The sequence below is a fragment of the Podarcis liolepis genome (assembly GCF_965112155.1).
Source record: "Podarcis liolepis genome assembly, chromosome: 6".
Classification (NCBI taxonomy): Eukaryota; Metazoa; Chordata; class Lepidosauria; order Squamata; family Lacertidae; genus Podarcis; species Podarcis liolepis.
The window spans coordinates 52,016,285-52,042,664 of NC_139559.1; the positions used below are offsets into that span (position 1 = coordinate 52,016,285).

General features: G+C 42.7%; 1 protein-coding gene and 2 long non-coding RNA genes across 6 annotated transcripts in view; 2 read left to right on the plus strand and 1 right to left on the minus strand.

Moving 5' to 3' along the window:
• The window catches only part of LOC310709736, a 33,464-nt gene extending 30,181 nt beyond the window's left edge, over window positions 1-3,283 (plus strand). Inside the window, exon 3 of the long non-coding RNA XR_014527658.1 lies at window positions 3,125-3,283. This is a non-coding gene — a long non-coding RNA (uncharacterized lncRNA). The remainder of the gene's footprint in view (window positions 1-3,124) is intronic.
• The window catches only part of EIF2B3 (eukaryotic translation initiation factor 2B subunit gamma), an 87,783-nt gene that overhangs the window by 15,568 nt on the left and 45,835 nt on the right, over window positions 1-26,380 (minus strand). For 3 of the 4 annotated variants that reach the window (XM_083509672.1, XM_083509674.1, XM_083509673.1), the window contains exons 7-10: window positions 16,748-16,878; window positions 16,237-16,427; window positions 11,577-11,654; window positions 9,894-10,042 (exon numbers count right to left, since the gene is read on the minus strand). In XM_083509672.1, the coding sequence (XP_083365798.1) occupies window positions 9,894-10,042; window positions 11,577-11,654; window positions 16,237-16,427; window positions 16,748-16,878 (549 nt within the window). Of the gene's footprint in view, window positions 1-9,893; window positions 10,043-11,576; window positions 11,655-15,541; window positions 15,587-15,851; window positions 16,428-16,747; window positions 16,879-26,380 lie in introns of those variants that run through there. The other variant, XR_014527618.1, reaches the window with a different exon arrangement.
• On the plus strand, window positions 11,662-24,821 carry LOC310709747. Its single transcript, XR_014527670.1, has 3 exons — window positions 11,662-11,754; window positions 20,360-20,535; window positions 23,331-24,821. It is a non-coding gene; the product is annotated as an uncharacterized lncRNA (long non-coding RNA).

Below are 26,380 nucleotides of genomic sequence, written 5' to 3' on the forward strand. Positions count from 1 at the left end.
CGGAAAGAAATGTAAAGAATTGGGAAATAATTCCTTTTCCTGTTGAAACTATAAATAAGGAAGGCTGATTTACACAGTGCCAGGACTGCTGACTTTCAAAGCTTGCTATCTGTCTATAAATCAAGTGCGTTGAGGGAAGTTAACTCTATACTTAAAGAGAGAGAGAAAAGCAAAGCCTCCACCACCTAAAGGTAGCGAGAGAGCCAAGGAATTGTGGTCTTCTATTCTCTTTAGCCCCAGAAAAATGCATCTGAGTGAAATCAAACATAGTGTGGAGGAGTGGGGGAATGGGAAGGGTGGGAGACTAAAATCTGCAGCGTTCAGCACACAAGGAACAGGCTGCAGAAATCCAAAACACAGCCCATAATTACAGGCTACCCGCCAATTATTTAGGACTCAGTGATTAAAGTAATGAACAGCCATGGAGGAAAAGGAGCTTAGATGACTGAGGTCAAGACCTCAAGCAGTGCCCCAGCCCTAGACTCAGCTACCCAAAAAGGTATGGATGACAAACCCTTGCCTTGCAGCCAGTCTACAGACATGGAGAAGCACAACACATCTATTCTTTTTTGTGGTGCTTTTAAATGCCAGGGTAGTGGCTAATGGAGCAGCAGCCACCTATTATTTGACACAGGGCAAGGCTGGCAATGTGGTACACTTCAACAAGCCCTGGCTGGATTTTGCACGAGGGCTTATGCTGCTCTGAAGAGTTGTGAAGGAATATGTGGTGAATCATTCAGCCCAGTAAGGGGACAGGAAAGTGTAATTAGCCATAACTTGTAAAGCTTTCATCCTTTTGGTCAAAATTATTGCAAGTTTTGAATATGCATATTTCATGTCGGAACCTGGGATAGTCTAGAAATCTTGCAGCTGTATTGAACATTCAGCTTCTTAAAACAATCTGGATCAACCTGTCTCAGAGCTGGTGTCTGTGACTCCAGGACCTGGTGTCCTAGAAAATGCCGACATCTGTATCAAGGGTGTCAAGACTGGCTCAACATTTCAAGGCTCCTAAGGGAACCACAGATCTCACCATGTATTGTATTGGCAGCCCCACAAATGTGGCAGGATATACAGTGGATTTTTAAATTCCATACAAGCCTGGAATCTGCTAACCTGTATTGTGATGGGACTAGAATGTTACCTTTGACTGCTTTGTCAGGGCATGACTCTCAGGGACTACTGATCTATGGATCTGACTCGTTTCCGGAACTCAGAATTGCTCACTTAATTCACAAGTTTTCAAGGTAATGATATAGTCAGTTTCTGGAAAAAGGTCTAATATAACACAGAGGCTGTTGGTACAATTGCTCCTAGGTGCTTCTCTACCCCACTCTGAAGCCACCCATAATTGTAGATTCAGTCAGTTACATTGCTTACAGAGAAGCAAAGCAGCAGGAGGAGCGACAATGCAACTTTAAATCTGACCAAATATGCCACAGAGCCAATCAGAAGGGCTATAATGCGGCATAAAAATCACCAACACAGTTATGCCCAGAAGAGCTGTTCCAGCTGGTACAGAGACTATGTTTCCCATGTTTGAATATTATGGCATTTAAAGCTAATGTGGACTTTTTTTTTTTTTTTGCAAAGCAATTTGCAGATAAAATAATACAAGCTTAATATGATTGTTGAAGCAGAATCCAAAACAGAGATGTCACAGTACCTGCTTGTCAGAACTGCTTAGATACATTTCAGTTGTTGCCGAAATATGTTTATATTCAGGAATTATTAGCGCAGTTGTCAAAACCCTGTCCCTAGGTTATTTCACAACTGCTTAACACAATAACATTTATTTCAGCCATGTATTTGTTACAGTGTTTGTGTTACTGGAACATCTTATCTTTGATCATTGGATCATGATGGAAAGGCATTTTATTCTTCCTCATGTGGTCAGATCATTACTTTTGAGATCATGTCCCACAGACCTCTGGATCGAATTTAAGCCCAAACACTCATTGCAATGCACCTGCACTCTCCATCCTTTCACTTTTCTGCCTAAGAGCAGAACAGATTTCTTTTTTAAAAAACACCTGTTCTAAAAACAGCATGAGAATTTCTTACTGTGGCCACTTGCTGAATTCAATAAGGCAATAAAGGCTATGGCACTGTTTTGGGAAACAGCTTAATGTTTGAAGTAACAGCAGACCCCACCACCTTCTATTCTCATATAAAGTACCTCCATATTTCATATGTGTCAGGGCTGCCGCCCAGTCCCAGCTCACATAGGACCAAGTCAGCCAGCGTTCAGTTTCAAAGAGTCTTTATTGGATTACAGGTTCCATTTCCAAACTGCAACGTGCAGCCCTACTTCTTCTAGGTCAGAACGACGAAGAAGAAGTAGGGCTGCACGTTGCAGTTTGGAAATGGAACCTGTAATCCAATAAAGACTCTTTGAAACTGAACGCTGGCTGACTTGGTCCTATGTGAGCTGGGACTGGGCGGCAGCCCTGACAGTAAGACCCGTCTGAGTCTCCGCCTCTAGCGCACCAGCTTAAAACCCTAGCCTTGCTCCACCTCCTGCGCCTTTCCTTCCGTCTCTGGGTCCTCCTGCCCCCCTGGGTCTCTCCTTTCCTACTCTCTTCTGACGCGGACCCCCCTGACCCTTCCGCCTCCTTGCGGCGGGCTTTGGGACTCGGTTCACTCTCTGGGCTGCTGGCTGCGCCAGCTTCCGTTACATTTGAACTTGGCGCGCGCGCCCAACTCTCCACTTTCCTCTTGATCGTTTCCTCGCTCCCCGAGGTGGGCGTGACTACTCCTGACTCATGCCCTCCCTCCTTCTGAAAGTCTCCGGAGCCCGATATCTGGTCCCCTTTCTCCCCGCTGCTCCCGGCTGGGAACGTGGGTCCCGATCTCCAACTGCTGCTTTCTGATCCCTCTCTGGACCCTTCTTCCTGGGGTGTCCCCCTGCTCTCCCTCCTTGCTCTGGCTGCTGGCGCTCCCTTCTGGGAATCCTCGGACTCGCTAGACAGGCTCAGTGATCTCGGGTCGTCATCCCCACTCATCCTTCCTTCGTATTCCTCCCCCTCGCTCTCTGTCTCCTCCCTTCTCTGCGTCTCTGCTCCTGAACCCCTGACAATATGCTTGATTTGGGGAATTATCCATTCAGATATGTTCTCTTCAGATTTAGGTACCATTCTCCAACTTTAAAACAGAGTGCAACAGCCTTATGACTTGGAGGAGGGGAAGAGAGAGAGAAGTCACATAAGTGCTATTATATTTTCATTGCTTCTTGCAATATTTTCAGTTATGTACCTTCATCATTGCTTCCAGCAAAGTGCAATGAACATGTAAAATAAGGAAGGATGGGGGCAAATGCTACAAATGTCTCAATTCTTCAAGCGGGGACTTGGTCTTTGGGCAGGGCAACAGCATCACCCCCCTCTCCCATTAAATCCAGTGGGCATTCCTACAGGCTTATGGGCCATTATGCAATGGTTCTGGGTGGTCTGCTAACTAGAGTCCTTCATAATGGTGAAGGACATGTAAGGTGTCAAGAAGCGACATTCTCTATTAGTATAATGCAGTGCAGAGCTCATCCTGGAGCTCCAGAGGCATAGTTGGCCAGGCCCAATGCCAAAGCAAGCATCTTGCTGGCTGTTTCTTGTCTGTCTTTGGCAAGAGCTGCTTTGGCGTTAAATATAAATCTTATATGTAGAATATTTTTGTCCTTTTTAAGTGGTGGACATCTTCCACAAAGCCCACTCAGTATAAACAGGGAGTTCCAAATTCGTGCTGCTTAGTTTTGTGGGGCAAATGCTTTCTCCAGAACAGAAACAAATTCTGGTTCACATTAATGCCAGAGCACTTTGTTCAGCCCATACTGCCTGACTGATGGCAAAGTGTCCTCCAGAAAGAATCTACCATTTATCACTGGACATAAGTAGCCTGCATCAGTGTGTCCCATATGATCAGCCTTAGTCTAGCCCCACAAGCAGCATGCCAAACCGGCAACTGAAGAGGAGGCATTCCTATGACAGTTACCATCCTAGGATGCAGACCACCACAATATAAAATGTTTTGATCATCTCCACATGAGTTCCACATTATTTGCAGCTTCGCAACTATGAGGTTGGAAACAACTTCATTTTCTCATTCCTACTCAAGAGGGATTATGTTGTAAAATATATTTTATGATGCCACACAAATATTGCCTTGGCAGCAGGCTTGTTCCCTTGTACGTGTTATACAAGGTGGGGGTGGGAGAAAGCTTCTGTGCTTGTACCCCTATAAATCCCCAATACCACCCTGGGCTTAATTAGAACTTTCTTCAGATCACTCGCAACTTTGTACATCAGGTGCTGATTTGGCACCATCGAGGAAACAACTCATAAACTTCACAATCAATCTGCAGTTAGCAGCCAACTCCTCTTGCCTTGCTGGTTGGGTTTTTTCTCTCCCCTCCCCCGCCCTTGTACACATTCTCATAGAAAGTAGCATTAAATTGGAGACATGTGGTAGGCGGCAGCGGAGCTTAACTAGACACATGTGCTCTTTCTCCCATCAGCCTGCTGCCTAGTGAACAGTGAATGCATCTACATCATTCACTCAGGCAGGTAACTGAAAAGGTGCTTTAGAAAAACACAATCACCATCAAGCAGCAGCTCATTTCCTAACTATGATTGACTGTAGAAGGTCCCAGATATTTCTATCCCATTTTTCCATATAAACTATAATTGAGGCAGCTTACAAACAATCAAGAACAATAAAATAATGTAAGCCAGCTCACAGCAGCAGCTTCAGTAGGAGTAAAGTCTTTTATCTCGCAAAATAAAATTGAAATAAAGCCACTGCTCATCTGAAAGTGAAGAGTGATGGGACCAGGTGTACTGGCCTTTGTAGAATGTTCCAGATTCTGGATGCCAAATATATCATCTAGGTTGTGTTCAAATATTCTTGTTTATTCCTCCCCAACACTTTCAAAACTCCTAACATTTTATCCAGGCTCTTTCACCTCAACATCCTTGTATGACCACACTGATTCCCATCACAATGATCCTTAGCATTTAAACTGAGCAATTCTCTTGGTGCACTCCACTGAATGAACAGGAGCTATACAAAAGGACAGGGCTTGCTTTTGCAATGCCCATTCATCTTCAAGCAGCATGAGCAGAATTTCCCCATAGACAGTGCCCTGTGGCAAGGGTGCTATTTGGATTTTGTGCCTCAGACACCAAAGTGCCTGTTCACTTCCTCAAGTCATCATCCCCACAAGTGACCTCCCTTGTCTGTTTTATCACATGATATTGGTAGCTTTCAAGTCACCAGGCCCTTGTCCCAACCCTTGTCCAAGATTTTGTCCTCACCTGTTCCTTGAATTGACCTGTAAGTTACCTAATTAGGCAAGTTACCTCATTTAACAAGTGTCTAAAGTATACAAAGAGGCATAGCGCTATTACTGAACAATACCTCAAGCGAACTTCATATTGTATTGTGCATGTGAAGCTCACCCACTTGCATTCCCCTTGAAGAATATGCAAGTCAAGTGATCCTCCACAATGACATCTTTTCAGATGGAGACCCTAGTCATGCAGCGTATCTGCCTGGTTGGTGAGGACAGCAGGCGTGAGATCTCTGCAGATCACATGCCATAAGTGTGTCTGGCTCACACATTCTGTGAGGTGTCTGTGAGGGGGAGGGGCTCCCACTGCCATCAAAGTGCAAATCAGGGCAGCGATTCTCTCTGGTCCCTTAACTGGGAGGGGACAGGTTTAAGTGGCTGCTAAAGATTTATTAGCTTCAAGCATCAAATGCATTTTTACACACCGCACAAATGGAGGCCAATATGGATTATCTAGACTAGTTCTAAAAATGCAAGAAAACTGCAGGATTAGAAGTCGTCTATCATTCCTAGATTGAGTGTTCTATTACCATGCTTATAGGCAAAAACTCCATGCCTTCACTTGGGGGAGGAAAAAAAGTGGGCCAGAAAGTACTTTGTTGATTTTATCTTGTCTTTTAACACTTCTATCCCAATGGATTAACCATGCAGACCCAGAGGCAAACATTTTATATACAAACATAGCCAGCTTAAGCCCATGGCATCTTGGAATGCAGCCGAGCACATCCAGTGTTTTAAGTAATATGCTGAAAATAAAACTGACTGAATTATACAATAAGAGCAAAGAGCCTGCCAAACATGTTACTGTTACCAATGACATCAGTTTTACTCTGATGACATTCACTACCACTTGTCATTTGGCAAGCAATCTTCCCAGATGTGCTGTGCATGCCACATGATAGGCAAAGCCAGCTCAGTGCTGTGAGAACTTGGCTGGAAGTTCCCAATGGAACGGCTACAGTCTCCTGCCCATGTTATAGTAGCAAACTGAGTATTTTTAACATGGAGAATAATTATAAATTGTAGGGCTCTGTGACAAGTTGCAACAGAATCCCTTTTGAATGAGTTGGTTGAGCATGAGACTAGACACCTAGACATTCCTATTAAACAATGCACAGATAATTTGTCAATTGAGTATCCCTGAGGTGTTTCCTCTACATTCCATTTACATGTCAAAAACTGAAATTTGGGTAAGACCTTGATGTTTCTGCTTCACTGTTTTTTCCAACTTAATGAAATTCAAAATTAGCAACTCCAAATGTGGATCTCTCTAGTACTATTGACTAAACTTAAGCTTGGGAATATGCAAGCTTGTCCTTTGTCAACTTTGCTTCCAAGATTGTTCCTTTCCCGTCTGGTGTTCCATTTCCCTTGGGAATCAGCATACTTCTTGTGAATCTCCCACCTCTAACCATAACATCTATTAGAATCTGCAACATAACTAAGAGTCACTACAGTGACCACCATTCCAATTCCCCACTTTCTACATGGCTGTGGAATATCTAGGTTTAAACTCATGGATTTGTGATCCTGACACCCAGTTTGGCTCTGAGTGCAACTAGTTGTGGATCATTCTGGGGTTCTAGAATCAACTTTAATGCTACAAAAAACAGAGGCTCACTTGCTCTGTTGAAAGATACAGTAAATGGAATGATATGAACAGCATCTTGAAGATATGCTTCTATTAAGATTTTCTCTCCCCAGCATCTTCTGATACTATGCAACAATCCTTGACTGGACTGGCCACAACAACTGGATTTCAGGCTGTAGAAACTCAGGCAGATTACCTACTGTTAGGGATGGTTGGGGTGGGCTATGGGAGAGTTGCTTCTACTTAGCTGAACTGGCTTTGATACAGAGATTGGCTATTAACTCACCAGCCAATCTCTATGCTCACTTCTCATTGCAAGCCACACTCTTCCATTGGTCAAATATGTGGCAGAAGGAGCAGAACAGAACCAATGAGAGAGCTTGAAGCCAAGGGTCAACTTTCAGTTACTGCCAGGGGCCGTAGCTGTTTGCATGGTAAGCAGCCTAAAAACAAAAGACTTAAGTATCAAACACTTAAGGCATAAATCATGACTCCTACCTTGCCACACTTTAGCCAAAGTAAAAAAGCCAACACCCATTTCCCAGCTGCTGTAATGATTGAAGGAGAGCATGTGGCTACTGTGCACTGTGCATGGATGCACCTGGCTGGCAACTGAATAGTCTCTGCAGTGTGGGTAGCAGTTTCTTCCTGGCTGCACAGCTTAGTGCAGTCATTTGTCACTGAGCCCTTGGGAATGTCCTCAAAGAAACATGGGCATTTTCTACACTCCTGCCTGTCACCTGATTTGCCAGGATCTCTCAGCACTTATACTCTTCTATAAATTACTTCCTTTAACAGCTTTTACCAGTTCACCCCGCCTGCTTGCCAAACCTGGTCAAGCATGCCTGTCATTCAGCACATATGGAACTTGCGTTAGTTTACTGCCTTCTGAAATGGAAGAGCAAGCGGTGTAGTGAGGAAAGCATTAAGGAGAGAACTGATTATCTCACTTAGCTATATTGGATTCTTTTTAAAAAAATGCTAAGGATTACTTAACCAAACTAGGAATCTAGACTTGATGTAAAAGAGAACTGGCTCAAAATAACTCTTTCTGTCATAGCAAATCAATGGGCTCATGCACGCTAATTAAAAGATAAACATTATTAAAGAGTTGCCTTGATGCAAATTCCAAATGTCTCCACATTTCTTTATTGTTGAAAACAGCACTGTATGTTGAACACATGCAGCCAGGTAAAAACTCTCAGGTGAGAAAGTGAGCTAAACCACAACTCTAAAGAGAAGATCCTATCTGTTATTTGGTGCTGAATTCCTGATTCATTTCATGAAGGCCAAGCAGCACAAGGGCTATTTTGGGTTGATGGGATTTCACAAATACCTTAGATGAAATACTCAATCTAACACAGAGGAGCTCTATCAGAGGGTGAATCATGGACAGCAAAGCAGATGGGTAGTGGAATTTTAAATATTCAATATTTAGAATAGTGCAGGAAAATATTATTTAATGCCACAGCAGAAGGTACAGAATAATTTCACACATGAGATACCACATTTTTTGCCCTATAGGACGCACTTTTCCCCCTCCAAAAATGAAGGGGAAATGTGTGTGCGTCCTATGGGGCGAATGCAGGCTTTCGCTGAAGCCTGGAGAGTGAGAGGGGTTGGTGAGCACTGACCCCTCTCGCTCTCCAGGCTTCAGGAAACTCTGTGCAAGCCGCAGGAGCCCTCCCCCGGCTTGCACAGAGCTGCCTCTTATCCCGAAGCCCCGGCGCGCTGAGCAGTTGCGCCCTGGCTTCGGGTAGCTCTGCACAAGCCGCGGGAGGGCTGCCCCGGCTTGTGCAGAGCCGCCTCTTATCCCAAAGCCCCGGCGCTCTGGGCAGTTGCGACGGGGCTTCAGGTAGCTCTGACATCTTTTGCTTCCTCCCCTCCACCCAAGCATGTGGCTGTGAGAACCAACTTCACATTTTTCAGGGGTCTCACCACCCTCATGAGAGCTATGAGTCAACGTCAAGCTTAAGCAAAAAGGAGTCAATAGATCGTAGGGTTTCCTATTCACTAGTGCTCACAGGAAGCTGCTCTGTAAAGGGAGGTGGAAAACGTTCATGACAGCTGCCATTCAGGTAACCATTTGTTGTTGTTTTTAAAATATGGAATGCTTCATGAATTTGCGTGTCATTCTTGCACAGGGGACATGCTAATCTTCTCTGAATCATTCAATTTTAGCATATGTGCTGCCAGAGCAAGCACAGTAACCATTTGTTTTTATCAAAGGTTAAAACTATGCTGAAGGACTGGAAGGTCAGTGTACCAAAGACTGAGGAAAGCCCTGGGAAACTCCACAGAGGCTGCAATCCTTGGGGGAAAATCTGTGAGTCCTACATAAACAAATAATAAATGCTGCCACTTAGCATTTGTGGAGTGTATGGAGTGTTAGGAGGACACACCATGCTCCTTTTGGGGTAGTTTGTCCACCTTTGGTCCCCACCCTGCACTCATCTCTCACCTGTGGCTCCTGGAAGCTGTCAGTATGTGACAGCAGCCACACCCCAGAAATGGCTTCAACTGGCCAGCTAAAGCAGGTGAGGGTAACCAATGGGTCTCAAACCCTCAGTGAGATTGGGACTTCCCCTGCATGCAAAGACAGGCTACGGTGGATTGAATGGACGAGACCAATAATGGGTCCAATGGCCAAGAAGATGATTTCTGCACGTGCTGTAGATGGATATGAGGGGAAGAGGGGGCTCGTCAACCTGGGAAGGTATGGTTGTGCTAATGTAATGTTCACTGTAGTGCTACACTGAATGCAACCCCTTACCTTTGCAACTTAACATTTATTTTTCTTTCATCATTTTTCTTTTGGTCTTGGGAGATGAAAGCTTCTGTCCTGGGGCTTTCAGCCAAGATCAAGTGTGCTTGGAATACTCTTACTTCAGCAGACATTGGTGAGTCAGTAACCAAAACTTAAATATGTCAAACCACAAAAAAATTAAGAGAACTACCTACCCTTCCTCAATCCTGACAGAGTTCATGATGATACAGTTAGTAATTTTAACTTTGTCTTTGATCACACATGCAGTACCAATGACAGAATGTTTAATTGCCGTTTTCTCTCCTAGTTGTGTTGATGCACCTACAATGCTGTCAGATCCAACCTTGAGAGGAGCAGAAAGAAAACACAGTTAAACTTCCTATTTACCTTTTATGGGTGCTGCTAGGTCCAATGAGCACAGAACAGATACAAAGGCCTCATGGAAGCTTAAATGAAAACCAGCAGGGAAGAACAGTCCCTTACAGCAGACTAGGAGATGGGAACCCAGACAGATATTTGATCTCTGAAAAAAGCTATGCCTTCCCCTAGTCATACGAAGCATGTTTGTGATCCAAGAGTCTTTTCCGCATAAACAAGGTCTGTTTATTTCTTTTCAGGGCTGTAGAACTAAAGAACTGGCTCCAGGATATGAGTCTTAGCACTGAAGAGGGTGGTGTAAGCTTTGTTCATGTTGAACTGTGTATGTGTGCACTACAGCTAGTGGCACCGCCCACCCTGTGGAATGCCCTCCCATCAGACGTCAAGAAGATGAGTAATTGTATATCTTTTAGGAGACATCTGAAGGCAGTCCTGTATAGGGAAGCTTTTAAGGGTTTAATGTTTTACTATGTGTATATATGATGGAAGCCGACCAGAGTGGCTGGTGCAACCCACTATAATAAATAAATAAATAGATAGATAGTAGAGCAATGGTGTCCAATGGTCAAAGTCTTTGGCTACCACCCTAAAATCTATGAGGAATCAGGAAAAAGCATAATACTACTGTTGGTTGCCACTCTTACTTAGAATTTAATACTTTCCAATACATCCTGCTGTAAATGGTAATTGGTTGCATTAGGTGGGGGAAGACAGATCTATCTGACTGAATGCTTACCTCAAGATCTACAAATTTGATACATAACAACGATGCCTGTCTGATGGATCAGTTTGAGAGAGGAGCTGACTTGACTTAAAGCTGGATGCATTCTGGCCCAGTCTGTACAATTATATATTGGTTAAATAAGCTGAGCTATGAGTGAACCTTATGCCTGTAGGCATGCAAGCACTTCCCTTTTCAGTGCACCTGAATGCAGTGTGGTAGTTTTCAATTAACCATAGTTTCTCATATCATCCAAACCAGGAAATTTAGGTTACTAGCCTCAAAACAAACCAGCATCTTAAACCATGTTTGAGAGTTTGTCTTTTTCTAAAGTTGGTAACCACAGTTTCCTGGTTCAGATGAAATGGAAAAATAGGGTTAATTTGAGACTTCCATACTGCATTCAGGCACCTGGGCATAGCCATGGGGAGCAAAGGGGGCAGCTGCCCCCCCAACTGCCCCCCTAAATCAGGTAAAGAAATAAATATACTTAACTAACTGACCAATTGTGTCACAGATAACTCGGTTCTGCCCCCCTCCCAACATAAAGCCTCCCCGCCAAAAATAAATCCTGGCTATGCCCATGTTCAGGCATGCTGCAAAAGGGTGTGGCTGCATGCATGAACACAATTATCACTCATATCTCAGCATAGTAAGTCCAAATACAGTCTCTGAGAACTTTCGTTGTATTAGGCGGACAGTTAATATGGAAGGAAATCATGTAAACTAAGGACTTTTTTTGTTTCAGCATCCCATATAAAGAGATGTTGCTACTCACCAGACCTCTGTCAATTACTTGTGCAGTACAGTGAACCAGAGGTTCTTCTGGGCAAAGCGAAGACAGCATTTTAGGAACCTGAAAGATGATATCCAAAGTCATAAGTTACAATCCATTGCAGAACTGGGATAAAAATCTACACCCAAAGGGTTTGTTGGAACAGAACGGTCCTCACTAGGTACAAAGAGACAGCAAAAATAGCATTTATCTGATATATATCAGGAGGGAGTTCCAAAGTGTAGCTGCCACCACGTTAATAATCTGATTTGTACATCATATGGAATGAATCTCCTGATGCGATAGTATCTGAAGGAGTGCTCCTGCAGACTGAAGTGATTGTCTAGGTATATCTGTGGTGAGACAATCTTTTGGGCGCCTTGGGCCTTTTTTTCAGCTGGAATTCTCAGGTGGGTGACATTGCTATTTTAAGAGAACAAGGGAGGTGTTCATGATGAGAAAGAAAAATACTACTAGTCCTAGTTAATTAAAAGCAATCAATATTATTAGAAGCAATATGCTGTGTGACTAGAGAGCTATGACCTAGAGCTAGGGATAGATGTGTTGGGGAAATATTGGGGCACCATCAATTTTGGTTCTCTCAGTTTCTCATTTTTCCAATCTGAAAGTCAGTTCTCTGCATCTTTTTTGTCAATCCTCAAAATTTATTCAGCATTTTAATTTTAATCTCTCCTAACTGTATGCAGTTTTGACCAATATACACATTTTTGCAAGCACTTTCACCTACTGTTTTGCAATTTTTTGTATACCATCTTCACTAATTTTGTACCCACTTTCCCCTGATATATGAAAGAAGATGTAGCAAAGGATCATGCAGAGAGCAAAGGGAGAGGGGCTGCCGAACTCTTTCCCTTCCAGCCATTTCCTTGCTCAAAACTGTTCCAATCACAAGCTGCTTTCCTGCCCATCTGTAGGAGAAAAGGTGCAAGAGCTTTGTGAAGCTTTAAAATGTGTACCCCAGTTAAATAATGCAAAAATCGTCAACTAAAAGGACACCATTCCTGCCTGTTGCCTGCATGAGAAAATGAAAACAATTATCTAAGAGGCAAATATCAGCTATGCACCTAAAAACTGAAACATTCCAAACAACCCAGGAGAAATTTTTTCCTATGCTAGTTCTGCTACCTAGATTTACACCTCAGAAGTCGAGTAGAAAAACTCACTTGCTGCTAGTAGGAGGCAAGGACCAGGCATGAAGAAGAGACAAAGGCCCCTCCTCCCCAGTTACAATTTTGGGCTGGTTCAGGATCAGGCAGTTGTTAGATCACTTTTTGTTCCATGTTGAAGACCTGTTTTGCCTGTGTAAGGGCTAGAGACCTTGTGCATAACGCTGGACATATTTAGCCACCTTGAAGACTTAAGAGATGAGGAGAGAGGAGCCAGAATATATTTATTATGTATTTATTATTTAAAGTACTTATAGGCTACCTTTCAGGGGGGAAATCTCACAAGGCAGGAAACAATGAGATGGGATACTTTAAGATACACTGGAAGACTAAAAAATTGTAAGAATACAGCATTGTAAAAAAAGAAGTAGTAAGAATCAGTGGCAAAGACTGTTAAAGACAGGCCATCTGGAATATATGAGTTCTCAAGGTATGTTTGAAGGCTTCTGGTATAGGGGAGGTATGTAGTAAGAATAAGATTTAAGACATAAGGGTAGATAGAAGGGCATGATCTCTACCAGGTCAAACTAATGCTGACTGTAGTAAATTCCAGGTGCTTCAGTAAATGCATGAAAGAATAGGAAAATGTTCTGTTCCACAATAGTCACATCTTCAGAGGAGCGAGTAAGATACACAGATAATGTGCATACTCAAGGCAGAATCCTCAGTTAAAATATCAGAGCCCATATAGTAGCAAAAAAAGTGGCCAGAGAGAGCGGCTATACATAGAAAAAGGAGATATGAAAGATAGAGCAGTACTTGCAGGGAGTGTCAGGGTCAAGAGGAGGTTTAGCTTAGCTTTTCGTTTTTCTGAAGAAACCTACTTCCTGTTCTCGGAGCTACTCCCTCCTGCTGCCACCTGCCCACACAAAGGCAGCGGCAAACTTAAGAGGTCAACTGAAAACAAGTAAAACATTTCCTGAGTGCAAGGGCAGGGAGGTAAACTGCTGTTCTGTTTCTGCTGCTGAAGCATTAACAGCTGTTTCGCAAGTTACTGATAAAAAAGAATATACTGTGTGCACATCTGCACATGCATCTCCTTAATGGTGTGGCTTATGTATGGTGAAGCAGAAGCTAATCTTCTCTCCCTCCATGTGATGGAACAGGTATACATGTAGCCACTCCAAACCTAACTATGTAACATGCACACAAAGGGTGCGAAGAAAGCAGTAATATGCAAAGCAGGCTTAAGAGAACAATGCTGCAGGTAAAGACTCTGCTTTCTGAAAAAAATTCTGACTTTGGCATAATTTTTATTGTACCAGTGGACTAAATATGCTCACAAACAAATGAGTGAATGAATTCTGAATGCAACTCCACAAATTAAAGCAGAAAAAGTGGGGCGGGATGTGTGTGCAGATCGAACAAATACAGATTTTTTTTAAAAGGAGCACCTCGAACCAAAAAAAGAAAAAACAAAATCAGAATGTTAGAAACAACACTCCCTTTTAAGGACTCCTCATTGACTTTTGCTGTGATGTTTTCCCTCGGCATAGTTTCCTTAATAATGTTACCATCCTGGAAAGTTAAACATTCAAGGAAACTCTTCTCTGACCATTGAGACCCCTGTGAAGATTTGCACATTAGTTGGGATTACCACCCAGGTGCAAACACATTTTCAGTCCTGACCCCAAATGCTTCAACTGTTTAGATATCTTAAAGGCAGGGTGGGGGGAGGGTTAGAGGCAACCCACACAGTTTCTGGATGAATTCAACTTTGTGGCTTCTTACACAGGCTGACAGCAAGTAGTGGCCCCCTTAGCCATACTGCTCAAAATTAGCAATGGTAGCAGCAGTGCTCTCTCTCTCTCTCTCTCTCTCTTGCCCCTGCCATAAAATGGCTGCCATCCCGGCTATGCCACAGCACAGGTCCCATTCATCTCAAATGGCAGAACAGCTTACTGTCCAATGCCTGGGGCTCCTCCAGATGACCTGTTTATTAAGCATTTATCCTGATTTCTTTCTACAAAATTTACATAGATGTAATACTATACCTGCTTTTTATTGAGCATTTGTACAGTTTTGTTTGCAGGGATATTACATGTCAATGAGAATTCAGGGTGGTCTTCCTACCAATACATCCATATCCCACACTTTAGGATTTCCCTGTCACTTTCCTAACTGCAAGAACTCTCTCTCTGTGTTGTTTTTTTAAGTGGATTTGTTGTGCCAGAGCATTTTAATCTATTTTGATTGTACAAACCTAAATGCCCTCAAAATGGTGGCAATCTGGAGAATGCAATAGTATCCCTTAAAAGTGTGAGCAGTCTTTGGCCACTCAGTCTCCTTCCTCTAAGTCAGTGTTTCCCAACCTTTTTTGGGCAAAGGCACACTTGTTTGATGAAAAAAATCTTGAGGCACACCACCATTACAGCCCCGTGACGTCAGCGCGCAGCGTCACGCCGGGAGGGACGCACAAAAGTGTAAGTTTCAATTTTTTCCCCTCCCCCTTGCCGGGGAACCTCCAAGCTTTGGGGGTGGGGGGGAGGAGGCAGCAAAGCGAGGCAGGAAGGAGAGCGCGGCTTGGCTGGGTGAGCTTTGGCAGGGGCTGGGAATGAGAGCCGCGAGGCGGGCGCTGCGGACGAAGGCGCTGCCCGCCGAGCTCGCAGGCAGCCAGGCAGGCAGACGGCGAGAGCCCCGCGCTGGGCGGCCTCTCCTCGCCGCCGCCGCCCCGCCTCTCGCCGCCCGACTTGCCCGCCTCCCTCCAGGCAACATCTCGCGGCACACCAGGCAACATCTCGCGGCACACTAGTGTGCCGCGGAACAGTGGTTGGGAAACACTGCTCTAAGTGATGCAGCCAAGATGCAGAAACTTCCCACCTTACCCTTCCTCTAAGAGCCAGTGTGGTGTAGTGTTTAAGAGCAGTAGACTCGTAATCTGGGGGACCGGGTTCACGTCTCTGCTCCTCCACATGCAGCTGCTGGCTGACCTTGGGCTAGTCACACTTCTCTGAAGTCTCTCAGCCCCACTCACCTCACAGAGTGTTAGTTGTGGGGGAGGAAGGGAAAAGAGAATGTTAGCCGCTTTGAGACTCCTTCGGGTAGTGATAAAGCGGGATAGCAAATCCAAACTCTTCTACTCTTCTTCTACCCATCAACAAACTCCAGCAGCATTTTTGCCACAGCTACACACAGTATTGGAAATTTTACTATGTATTTTGTGTTTTTTATATTGTAATATTATATTGCAAACTATCCTGAGACCTACAGATGAAGGGTGATCTACTAAATAAATAAATAAATAAATAAATAGACCCACACAGTTTAGATTTCTAACAGATAAGCACAGGGTGCCCAACAAAAGAACACAGTAAAAAGTAAATTCCCCAAGTTTGTGTATTTATGATCACAGGACACCAGTCTATATTGGACTGTTGCAAACATGTACACACCTCCATCTTCCACAAGTCATGCAACATCTCAAAATTGTCCCAGTAGACAGAGAAGCATGCAGATGTGGTTTGTTTTTGTTTTACCTGTCTGTTAGCTTCAATGTAAAGCCCAAGAGTGTTTACTCGGTAGCACAGCCCATCTTTCATTATGTGAACATAACAACGAACTTTCCCTTCATGGAATGCTTCCTTCATATCTCCTCTCCGATTGTTCCAACAAAGGTTGTCTGTGCCCAATTCAAACAGGCTATCCTCCTTCAAGAAGCTATAGATGTCTGTACAATATGCAAAAGTCATAAAAATGAGATTTCAGTGAACATCACATAATATTTTGAAACCATTACTTGGGAAAGCATACAGCACATCTTCACATGCATGTTTCTGTGTGCTGTACAAAATGCCATCCACGAAAGTGGATGTGGCTCTCGCATGCATGCACACATGTACAGGATACTCAGCCCCCCATCAACTGATCTGTGCAATTCAGCTAAAGCAGGTGGGGTTGTCTATAATTAAGCAGTATATAAGCTGTCTACATACATACATACATACATACATACATACATACATACATACATACTCTTTTTGAACTAACCTAGTGGTTTCTGGTCCTTTTTCCTTTGGTCATGCTCTTTGATGTTTTGTCCCTGTTGCAATGGTGCAGGAGAGGAAAACTGCTTCCTAACCAAGTATGGAATCAGCTCACTTCGAATTGATGTAAATGACCTAGGGGAAGTCAAAACAAAACAACATACAGATAATAAATCTGGAAACACTTCGAGAAAAACAGGTAGCTTATTTAGAACTGTTATCTTTGCATTTATGCCATTGGATTTGAAACCCGAGCAGAGCATTTGCAGAAGCTTTAAACTGTGAGCAAGTAGACATGCACTTTGGTTTTGACTTCTGTACAGCACTGAGCACATATTAGATACTTTATATATAATACAGAAAGATGACACAAGCCAGTGAGTTGGTGCTCCTGTGTCCCTTCTCCTGAGACAGAGAGAACTAGATTTGGACAAGAACACTCTAGTGCTCATTACGTTCCACACAGCCGCCTTATACCAACCAACCAAGACGACACAGCGGGAGCAGGGAAAGAGAGTGGGTTAACCCCAGTATACTTGGCCAACTATAACTTGGACGGATGGCTTTAAAAGAGGATTGGACAAATTCACAGAGGACAAGGCTACCAATGGCCACTATACCTACGTTCTACCTCAGAGGCAGTAGGTCTCTGAATACCAGTTGCTGCAAATGGCATGTGGGGAGGGCGCTCTTGCCCTCAGGTTCTGCTTGTGGGCTTCCCATAGGCATGAGGGTGGCCACTGTGAGAACAGAATGCTGGACTAGACAGGCCTTTGTTCTGGTCCAGGAGGCCCCTCTTGTGTTATACTACACAGATGACAACTTGAAGAACACGGGGGGTAAGATAAGCAGGTTGCTTTTCTTCTTTGAGGTCTCTGTGTAGCCTCACAAGTGGATGAATGGTAAATAACTGGATCAGATCAGCAGGGCTTGGGACTGAAACCCAAGTACTTACAATACCGTAGCTAGAGTAGGAGGAGAAGCCAAAGCAGACATGGGAGACTTTGCCAACGTGTTACTGTGGCTGCTTCTGTCCATCAGAAATCTATTTATTTATTTTAACATTTTATAACATTTTATAACTACAATGATATTCTAAGCTATGCACAAGAAGCTCAATTTAATGCAAATAAAAATCAAGTACGTGGATCTGAAGGGGCAAAGAGCTTTGTCTCCTCTGAGTGCTTGGAAGTCTTCTTGGTGGCATGTTCAGTCTTAGGCAAGAGGTCTTAGTCATCAGAAGCCAATTGGACAGTGGGGTCAGAAGCAGGGTTGGAAGGTGCCAGAACAGAGACTGTTTATACTGCTTCCCTGGAAAGTCCCCCCACCAATTCAGTAGAGAGAGGAGGCCTTTACCAAAAGCATAAACTCTAAAATGATAATTTCCTTAGCAACAGTGGTCAGTCTTGTGCTCCCCAACTAGACAATCAAGCAATAACCTTGCCTGCTTCCACACATGAGGTACTTTTTAAACATTACCTACTGTGTCACAGGATGGGTGGTAAAATAAAATGATTTTTGCAAAATACAAATGGAGTCTAAGCCAATTAACTGAAAATACTAAGAAAATGGAAGAAAAATGAGTAAAATCACTGAGCTCAGAGAGGACTCTCAGATAAAGTTCTCTGTTATGTTGCAATGATCAGAAAAGAACTGAGGAAGGCACCACTTTGCCCCTTGCGACAAATGCATGAAAGGCCTGGCTAAACTGTTGTTCTGTCCAGTTGTTCTTAGGCTGCAACTGTCCTCAGCCCCAGCCAGCATGACCAAAGGGTTAGGGATGATGGGAGCTGCAGTCCAGTAATATCTGGAGGACTACAGATTAGCCACTCCTGCTTTAGAAAGTTCCAGAGATGCTCTGAGAGGCACAGGCACTACAAGCCCTGTCCCACTCCACATTCACAACATAAAACCATTAGCCAAGTCAGTTAAAAAAACCAAAACAAACCTGGGTAAAATTAGAATCTAAATAGTTATGTTCTGAAAATATTGTTGGTACCAAGCAGCTTTCACTCAGCAGGTGTTCCTTTTTATAATCTTATCATGGTTTCAGACAAACAATTTAGTGGTGAAAGGATTAAAACAATTTTTGTGGCACTATAGATTTCTCCTCTATGTTTGTAACTAGGACACCTGGGACTGATTTGCTGTCTCCTTGTATGTTCCAGCAGTGCTGACTTATTTGCCTCACGAAATGAGGATAAGAGGCTAACTCTGCTTGTTTAAAATTGCAAGCTCTTGGACCACACATGGTTCTTTCCTCAGGGAGGAAAAAAGGCAATGCTTCTAGGTTGGCACATAGCAAAGATGAAGATCATAGAAATAAATCATGGAGAGCGAGTTATTTCACATGTTGAATGGATTCTTAAAAGATGCAGCATATGCACTAAGAACAATCCTGTGGTAGTTGGTCTTCTCATAGTACCATATGTATGACACTTTCTAAAACATGGAAATTGTTTGTAGTGTTGGAAAATGTGTATAGTGTAATATATGAAGTGAAATGAGAGGGATGTGAACATCTCAGGTTCATACATCAGGAAGCCATGGTGGTATTTGCTTCCTGATGTGTACAAGCCACCCATCATATATTACAGGACACACATTTTTTCCTACTCAGAGATGATGTTTGAAAAGTAATATGCAAAATGGCCTTGAGACATAGAGGAGTTGGATTAGGTTTGAAGCCAGAGTTGATTTTTTCCATCTCTGACTTCCATGGGATATTTCAGCTTTCATCCCCAGACCTACTGTAAAGATTAAACCCAGCATTTTCCTGGCATTGGTACCACTGAGGTTTTCAACCAAAGTTTCATAATTGTACCCTATAAATTTTTAGGCACTGCTTGTGGAGCAATCTGAAGTATCTAAGCATAATTATATTATTTTGTCATAATTTTAGCCTCCTCTGTGCATTGTATTTTGCAATCTGTCCTTAATGTCTAAAATAATGACAGAGCTTAAAGTGGCTATAATCAAGAACTAATGAATAACTCTTCATTCTTGAATCACAGCATCTCTCCCTGCTGTTTACAACCTGAGTGCACCATAGTTCCTCCCCCACTGCCTTGACTTCTGCCATGCATGTGGGTATGCAGATGGGCAGTTTACTAGCTTAAAATGTTTACACGCATCTGTGCCATTCAGCAATGATTTCCTGCTTGGGTTTTATGCTGAGTCCAAAACTGACAGTCCTGTGTTTCTCTCAGAGGCTGACCAGAGCATTTATGGGATCCATTACATATAAAATTGCTGCGTTTGGCAGAGGCCAACATTGTCTGATGCAATGTTGCCCAGCAGGGCATTAAAGAGATGGAAATGGGAAGATGGCAAAGCTTGTCTTAGGATGCTTCTACCTCGCATTATATTGCCCTTTAAAAAATAAAAATAGGGGTGTATGTGATAAAGAGCATTATCTCTAGCTTGGCACTATCAAATTGCTTCCTTATTACCACACATTTTGTAGGAAAAAAAATAATCACATGTGAATGCTGGTCATTTGGTGCTGCTTAAGCAGGGTTTATTGTGGATTGTCCCAGGGTCTAATGCTTTTGGAAGGTATTGTTTTATTAGCAGAAAGGCAGTGAGCAATAAAGCCTTTGGAATTTTCTTTAAGGCTTTTGCCAACACTAGTGACGGCGTGAGAATCTTACATGGAAGTCTGCCAGCCAATGTGGCAAATTAATATGGAGCTGGAGCAAGAAGGAAGGAAAAGGCAGGAGGATTAACACTAACAGAGGCCAATCAGAAGGAAGATGGGAAGAGCCAAAGTAGCCCATCTTGATTCTTCAGGTAAGACAGAAGCAGCAGCTGCCTGCTCAGATTATAACATAGGCGCCATCTGCACTATACATTTAAAGCAGCATCATACGACTCAAAACAGTCATGGCTCCCCTTCAAGCATCTTGGAAACTGTAGTTAGTTGAAGATGCTGTGAGCTCTGATAACTGTAGCTCTTTGAAGGGAAATAGCAGTCCTCTAACAATTCTCATCACTCTCTGCAGATGGGGCATAAGAACAGGCAAACTGATAAAACCCAGATATTTTCCCTCTTATCCTGAATCCTATAGCTTCCCCAAAGGCCTCCAAGTGGTTGGGTTGAATTGTACTGTCTGATCCACATACAGAAAATAATTCAGCCACAAGTTGGTGAAAACTTGCAGTCATGGCAGCTGAAGCCTGCAGAACTCTGCAGGAGGAGGAATATAGTGAAGCAGAACAGAGGCAGGCCACTTACACACTGATGGCTGAAACAGGACTCCCTAGCAGCATAAAAATCTCATTTGAAAAATGTGGGGTTTGGCCTTATTGCCACGGACAAAGTCTCATGCAAAAGGTTAACTGAGTAAGAAAAACAAACTGCATGCAAAATCTGTTGATTTGTAAGACAAATCTAAAACAATTCTGGGGTTGGCTTTTTATTTTGAGGGCTAATATTTTTAGGACAAGGGTAATGCACACATGTCCACCAAATGAACATCTACACTTCATCGCACAGGAAGCTTCATGAATGTTTTCATGGAAAGGATGAAATTTCCATTATCCAAATAAAATATGTAAAATTAGCCACAGGCCTACAGCTTACAATATATTTATAAAATGCCCTTCATGCAGAGCAAGATTTCCACCTCTGCAGAACAGGATCCCAAGAACTGGCGTTTAGCAAAACACACCCTAAATCCTGAAAAATATTTGACAACGCTGTTAGTAACAAAAACTGGCCCACTGTCATGCCAAAAAGCAACAAAACCAGCTACTCTAAAATCATGTCATACAGATAATTCTTGGATGGTCTCCTCTGCCTCCTAGTCCTCAAAATGGTGCTCTTTGGCCTGACCCCCGGCAGGGATGGACACAGCTATTGCTTATACTTCCTTGTACTGTTTTTTGCTTGCTTGTGATGTTTTTACTACAAGTGTCACTCCCATTTCACTGGCTGTCATTCATTTTTATTTTCTATGTTTAAAGTTAAACACCATAAAACAGTATTAATGAGTATTAGCATTTTAATAGCACCTCGTGTGTTTTTTTAATACTGATCTGTGATGAAGTGTGAAATCTTTTATTGTTGCCAGCCCCTACCTGTGAAATCTGCTATCCTTTCTTTAGCACTGCTTACAGGGTGCGAGTGTTGCCCTCCTCATTAAGAAGAGCAACACCATCACTTATTTTCTCAGGTATAATAGTAGTTACAAAGACCAAAGCAACAGAGCAGAATTGTTCCTTTAATTTCAGGGTCTCCCTGACTGATTGCTTCATTTGAAGGTTTGTTGAGACTGTAGGTAGGGTTTCTTAACATACTGAGGGATTAAGCCTAAACAATTATAAAGTTACTTCCCTGGAGCTTTTGAAAAGAGCTCTTTGGTTCTTGGCTCAGTTCCTCTGTTGCCTCCCTCCCACTTTTTAGTATCTTTCTACTATTAATATCTGCCACTGCTTTGCCTTCGCCTCTCAAGCCAGCTGCACCTCCTATGGGAAGTTCACCTGACACTTCTAGAGAGCTGTGACTTGATACTGCTCTGGTCTGTCTTTTACACCACCATCTGGTAATATCTGGCTAGAATTTAAGTAGAGATTTGGCTAGGTTTCCTACCTCTATTATGACCAGGAAATTCACATTGATCTTAATAGGAATAGACCAGTGTTACACCTATAGCAGTATGGGTTTCTAACCGACAGATGCTTGTCAGTTAAGTATTAATCCCGCCAATTCAGTCCTGATGAGTTTTGCAGATTCAAAAAAATAAGAAAGATGTAAGTGGGGGCAGAGGAAGGGAGGGAGGGACAAAAAAGTAAAGAGGATAGAAGAAAGAGAAAAGTTAATTATGAACCCTGTTGGTACATAGTTCATGGTTCTCATCGTTTTAAGGGATAAAGCCAAATAACGTTTAAAAATGCCGTGTAAACCAGGCACACTCTTGTTGGATCTCAACATTATTTTCCCCTGATCCTTTGATGGAGATTAAAAATTTCCATGTGAATACAAATAATGAAACAACAGTTACTTGGAGGTTTCCCCCCAGCTCTCTATTTCTCCAAACTAGAGCAACCAGTCACAATTCCCCTCCCCCCCTCAATCCCCACTGCTTTAAAGAGAAAAAAAAGTCAACTCACTTTGAAGAAAAAAGACAAAACAATGCCAAGAACAGGGGGATTAGGGAAATGATATTTATATCATGGACCAAATTAAAATGTCAATGCAGGAGGCGGGCAAACAGCCCCTACCATATATACACACCAAACATGTCTCTTCAAGGAAAGGGAAAAGAGATTTGAAAAGAGTTAATGCAGCCCCCAGTTAATACCACCTGCTTCAGACTCAGCACTCCTTAAAAGACAGGGTTTGGGTTGATTTCCCACAATATGGCTTTAGTGAGCACAATGGAAGAAGCCATTATTAGCTTCTTCTTTTTTTAACTTTCTTTACTGAGTCCCGTCTTTAAAACTTAGGAATTTCAGAGACATGCTAAGAATGCAGTGCTAGCAGATGTGCGTTATATGCAACAGTAGGGAAAATAAACAGGCATACAATTTTTGGCTTGGACTGCGTGTACATCATTTTGCCTCATGTCTTTCCATGCTCACAGCTCCTGTTTGATCTCCTGGAAAAAAATGGCATCCACAAGTGTGGAGATTGCACTACTTTTCCATTCTACTGAAAAAAAAAGTCACTCTGCAGTCTGAGAATAGATGGAAGAACCTCAAAGAAAATACAGGATGACAATGATGGATGGTGGTGCCATGAGGGTGTTTCATAAAAACAGTGAAGAAAGCATGGCAATTCCACAGTATATGTCTACTGTAGAAGCACTGGATAAAATCTATTATTTCCCTCATGCAGTGCTTATATTGCCACTGAAAGTGTCACATGGCTGTGGTTACAAAATGATACGTTCATCTACTGTTGTGTACCCGTTATATTACTAGTGATGAGAGTTTAATAAGTCCAAGGACACAGATCAGTTTGATGACTTCAGGGTCTCCATACAGTCTGACAGTTCTATGCCATTGAATTTTATAACACAGAACAGGTCCCCCTTAAGTGGGACTATAAAGCCATGTTCAGAGATGTACCATATCTTGGAGTTAGTTATTCCAGACTCCCGTTCCCAACTATTCATTGTTTCTGGTAACAAATTCAAAAAACTAAACAATAATCTCACTTAAATCAAACTAAGGTGCTTCTTAATATACCCCAATGTATGCAAAAATGTCCAAAGGTACTCAAGAAGGTGGTACAGCCCCAGGAATGCTTGGATAAAACATTATTTGGAGCCAAACTGGCTTCAGACTGGTTTGGGGCCTGAAACTGACTCAGTTGCTCTGGTTGACCGTTGTCGGGAGAGAGACAGGGTGTGTGTGACCTTGTTGATTCTCCTTGACCTTTCAGCAGCTTTTGATACCATTGACCATGGTATCCTCCTAGACCACTTGCAGAATTTGGAAGTTGGGAGCACTGTTTCATGGTGGCTCTGCTCTTATCTCTGAAAGCAATTCTAGAGCATAACACTGGATGACTTCTGTTTGGTTCCATGAAAGTTCTTCTGTGGTTGCCCAACAGGATTTGATCTTGTTGCCCAAGCTATTTAACAGCTATATGATGGAGTCATTAGAGGATCTGGGGTGAGGTGCCATCACTATGTTGATGACATCCAGTTCTCTCTCTGTCCCATCAGTGTCAGGAGATGAAGTCCAGATATTGAAGCTGTGCTTAGAGGCAGTAATAAGCAGCATGTGGACCAAAAAACTGAAGCTAAATCCAGGTAAGATGGAGGTGTTGTCTGCAGGTAGTTCCCAGGTCTGGGACCAACAGCCTCTTCTGGATGGGGTTGCTCATATTTTAATATATCAAGAAATCAAAGGATTCACATACAGTTCTATGATTCAAAATACTCAATATACCTACAACACTCTGAAATGACAGTTACAAAGACTGTTAAAATCTGACAGTGTGCACATCTGAAAGCTACAAATACAACTGAGACCAGCTAAGAAACATAGGCAGCAAAGAAATCTAAGTAGCGCTGAGCAGAGAAAAAGCTTCCTATGGAAGAGGTGGTGACTTCAGTGCCCTCAAAGTTTCATTCCCTTTCAGGTTATTGCGGCAGCCTTTGGCTATGTGCAATAAAACTGACTGAGACTGACTGAGACATTCCCTTTCAGGCACTCTGTCCTCCCCTACTGCAGGACCACCCCCAACTCTGTAAATCTTCAGATTTAAGAGTTATTGAGATAAAATAAATGGGACTGTTTAAAATGTAGGCAAGTGTGAAGCAGTGGTGTCCTCATAAGTAGGAAGGAAAAACAACAACCACATATCCTTAATTGCACATTTACTTAACAGACAAAACTTCATATTCCACATTATAAATAATTAGGACATACATTTTGTTTGCATTTTGATTACTAGAAATATTGCAATTTGCTCAGTTTCTTCTGAACAAATTTGTTTCTTTATGCATTTTAATCACAAGGAAAGTATTCATTATACAACCTGATTTTTACAGGGCAAAAAAATACATTCCAGCCATACGGCTGACGTGTTCTCTATTAGGTGTCCACAGAGCAAGCTCTGTTTTGCAGCCATCTTTTCGGCATGCGAGAAGAGAGAGAAAGAGAGAGAGAAAGCATGCATTAAGCCAAGAGTTTGGCTCTGCCAGACCTCCCTCACAGTCTGTAGGCCTTGCCAGGAAACACAGGTGACAGTGTGAATGATAAAAAGGCATTGAGAAGGGAAAGCAAAGCTATGGGCTGGTTTAGTCTGGGCAGCATCTTAATGTAAACCTGCGGGGGCCTCTGTGTACAACATACCACAAAGCAAATCAAGCAGAAGCGTATGGACAAAATATACCCTCATCAACTGAAGCAGAGCTTCCCACCCCCTGGTAATCTCAGTATTCTTCATAGGAGGTACAGGACACATTTCAACTTTTCCCTCGCGGGAAGAATTTCAAACTGTAGTTGAGGTTGGAGAAGCGATCTTTTCTGGAACACTTTTCCAGAGAAAGGCAGGTCTGGAAGGCTGGCTGAAGGAAGAGGAAGGGGAACTTCAGAGGAAGTGATTTATCAAAATGCAGGGTTTTTCAACCATTTATAGTTGTTTTTTAAATTCTTGTTTTTCAGAGGCACTAAAGGTGACAATTTAGCTAGTCTGAATACAAGCCAGCCAAGAGCTTCAGCTGGAATGTAACGAGCTTTTCAGCAGAGCACAGTAACCACGTTACTCAGCGAACTGCTCCATGCATAGCTGTTGAATCTCACTAAAAATTAAAAAATTGACAAAATAAGACAAAACTAATTCATCCGTTTTAAATTCTAGTTTGGTTTATTTAAGAATATATATAGGAAGGTAGGTTACTCAAGAGGAAGTTGTCCTCAAATCTTCCTTTTGTGATAGGTGCCTGATTCTATTTTGCTCTCCTTCTTGTTTAGCCAATGCATGCCCCCCCCCCCCCCAAATCAGGCTCAAAGGTTCATTTTACTAAATAATTGTCTACCTTAGCTGTGGAGTAGATGAGTGCCAGCATGGTATAATGGGCTCGGACCTTGAGCCAGTCACTATCTAATGGTCTAGCTTACCTTACAGGGTTACTAGGATGATAAAATGGGGAAGAACTGTATCCAGCACTCTGAGCTC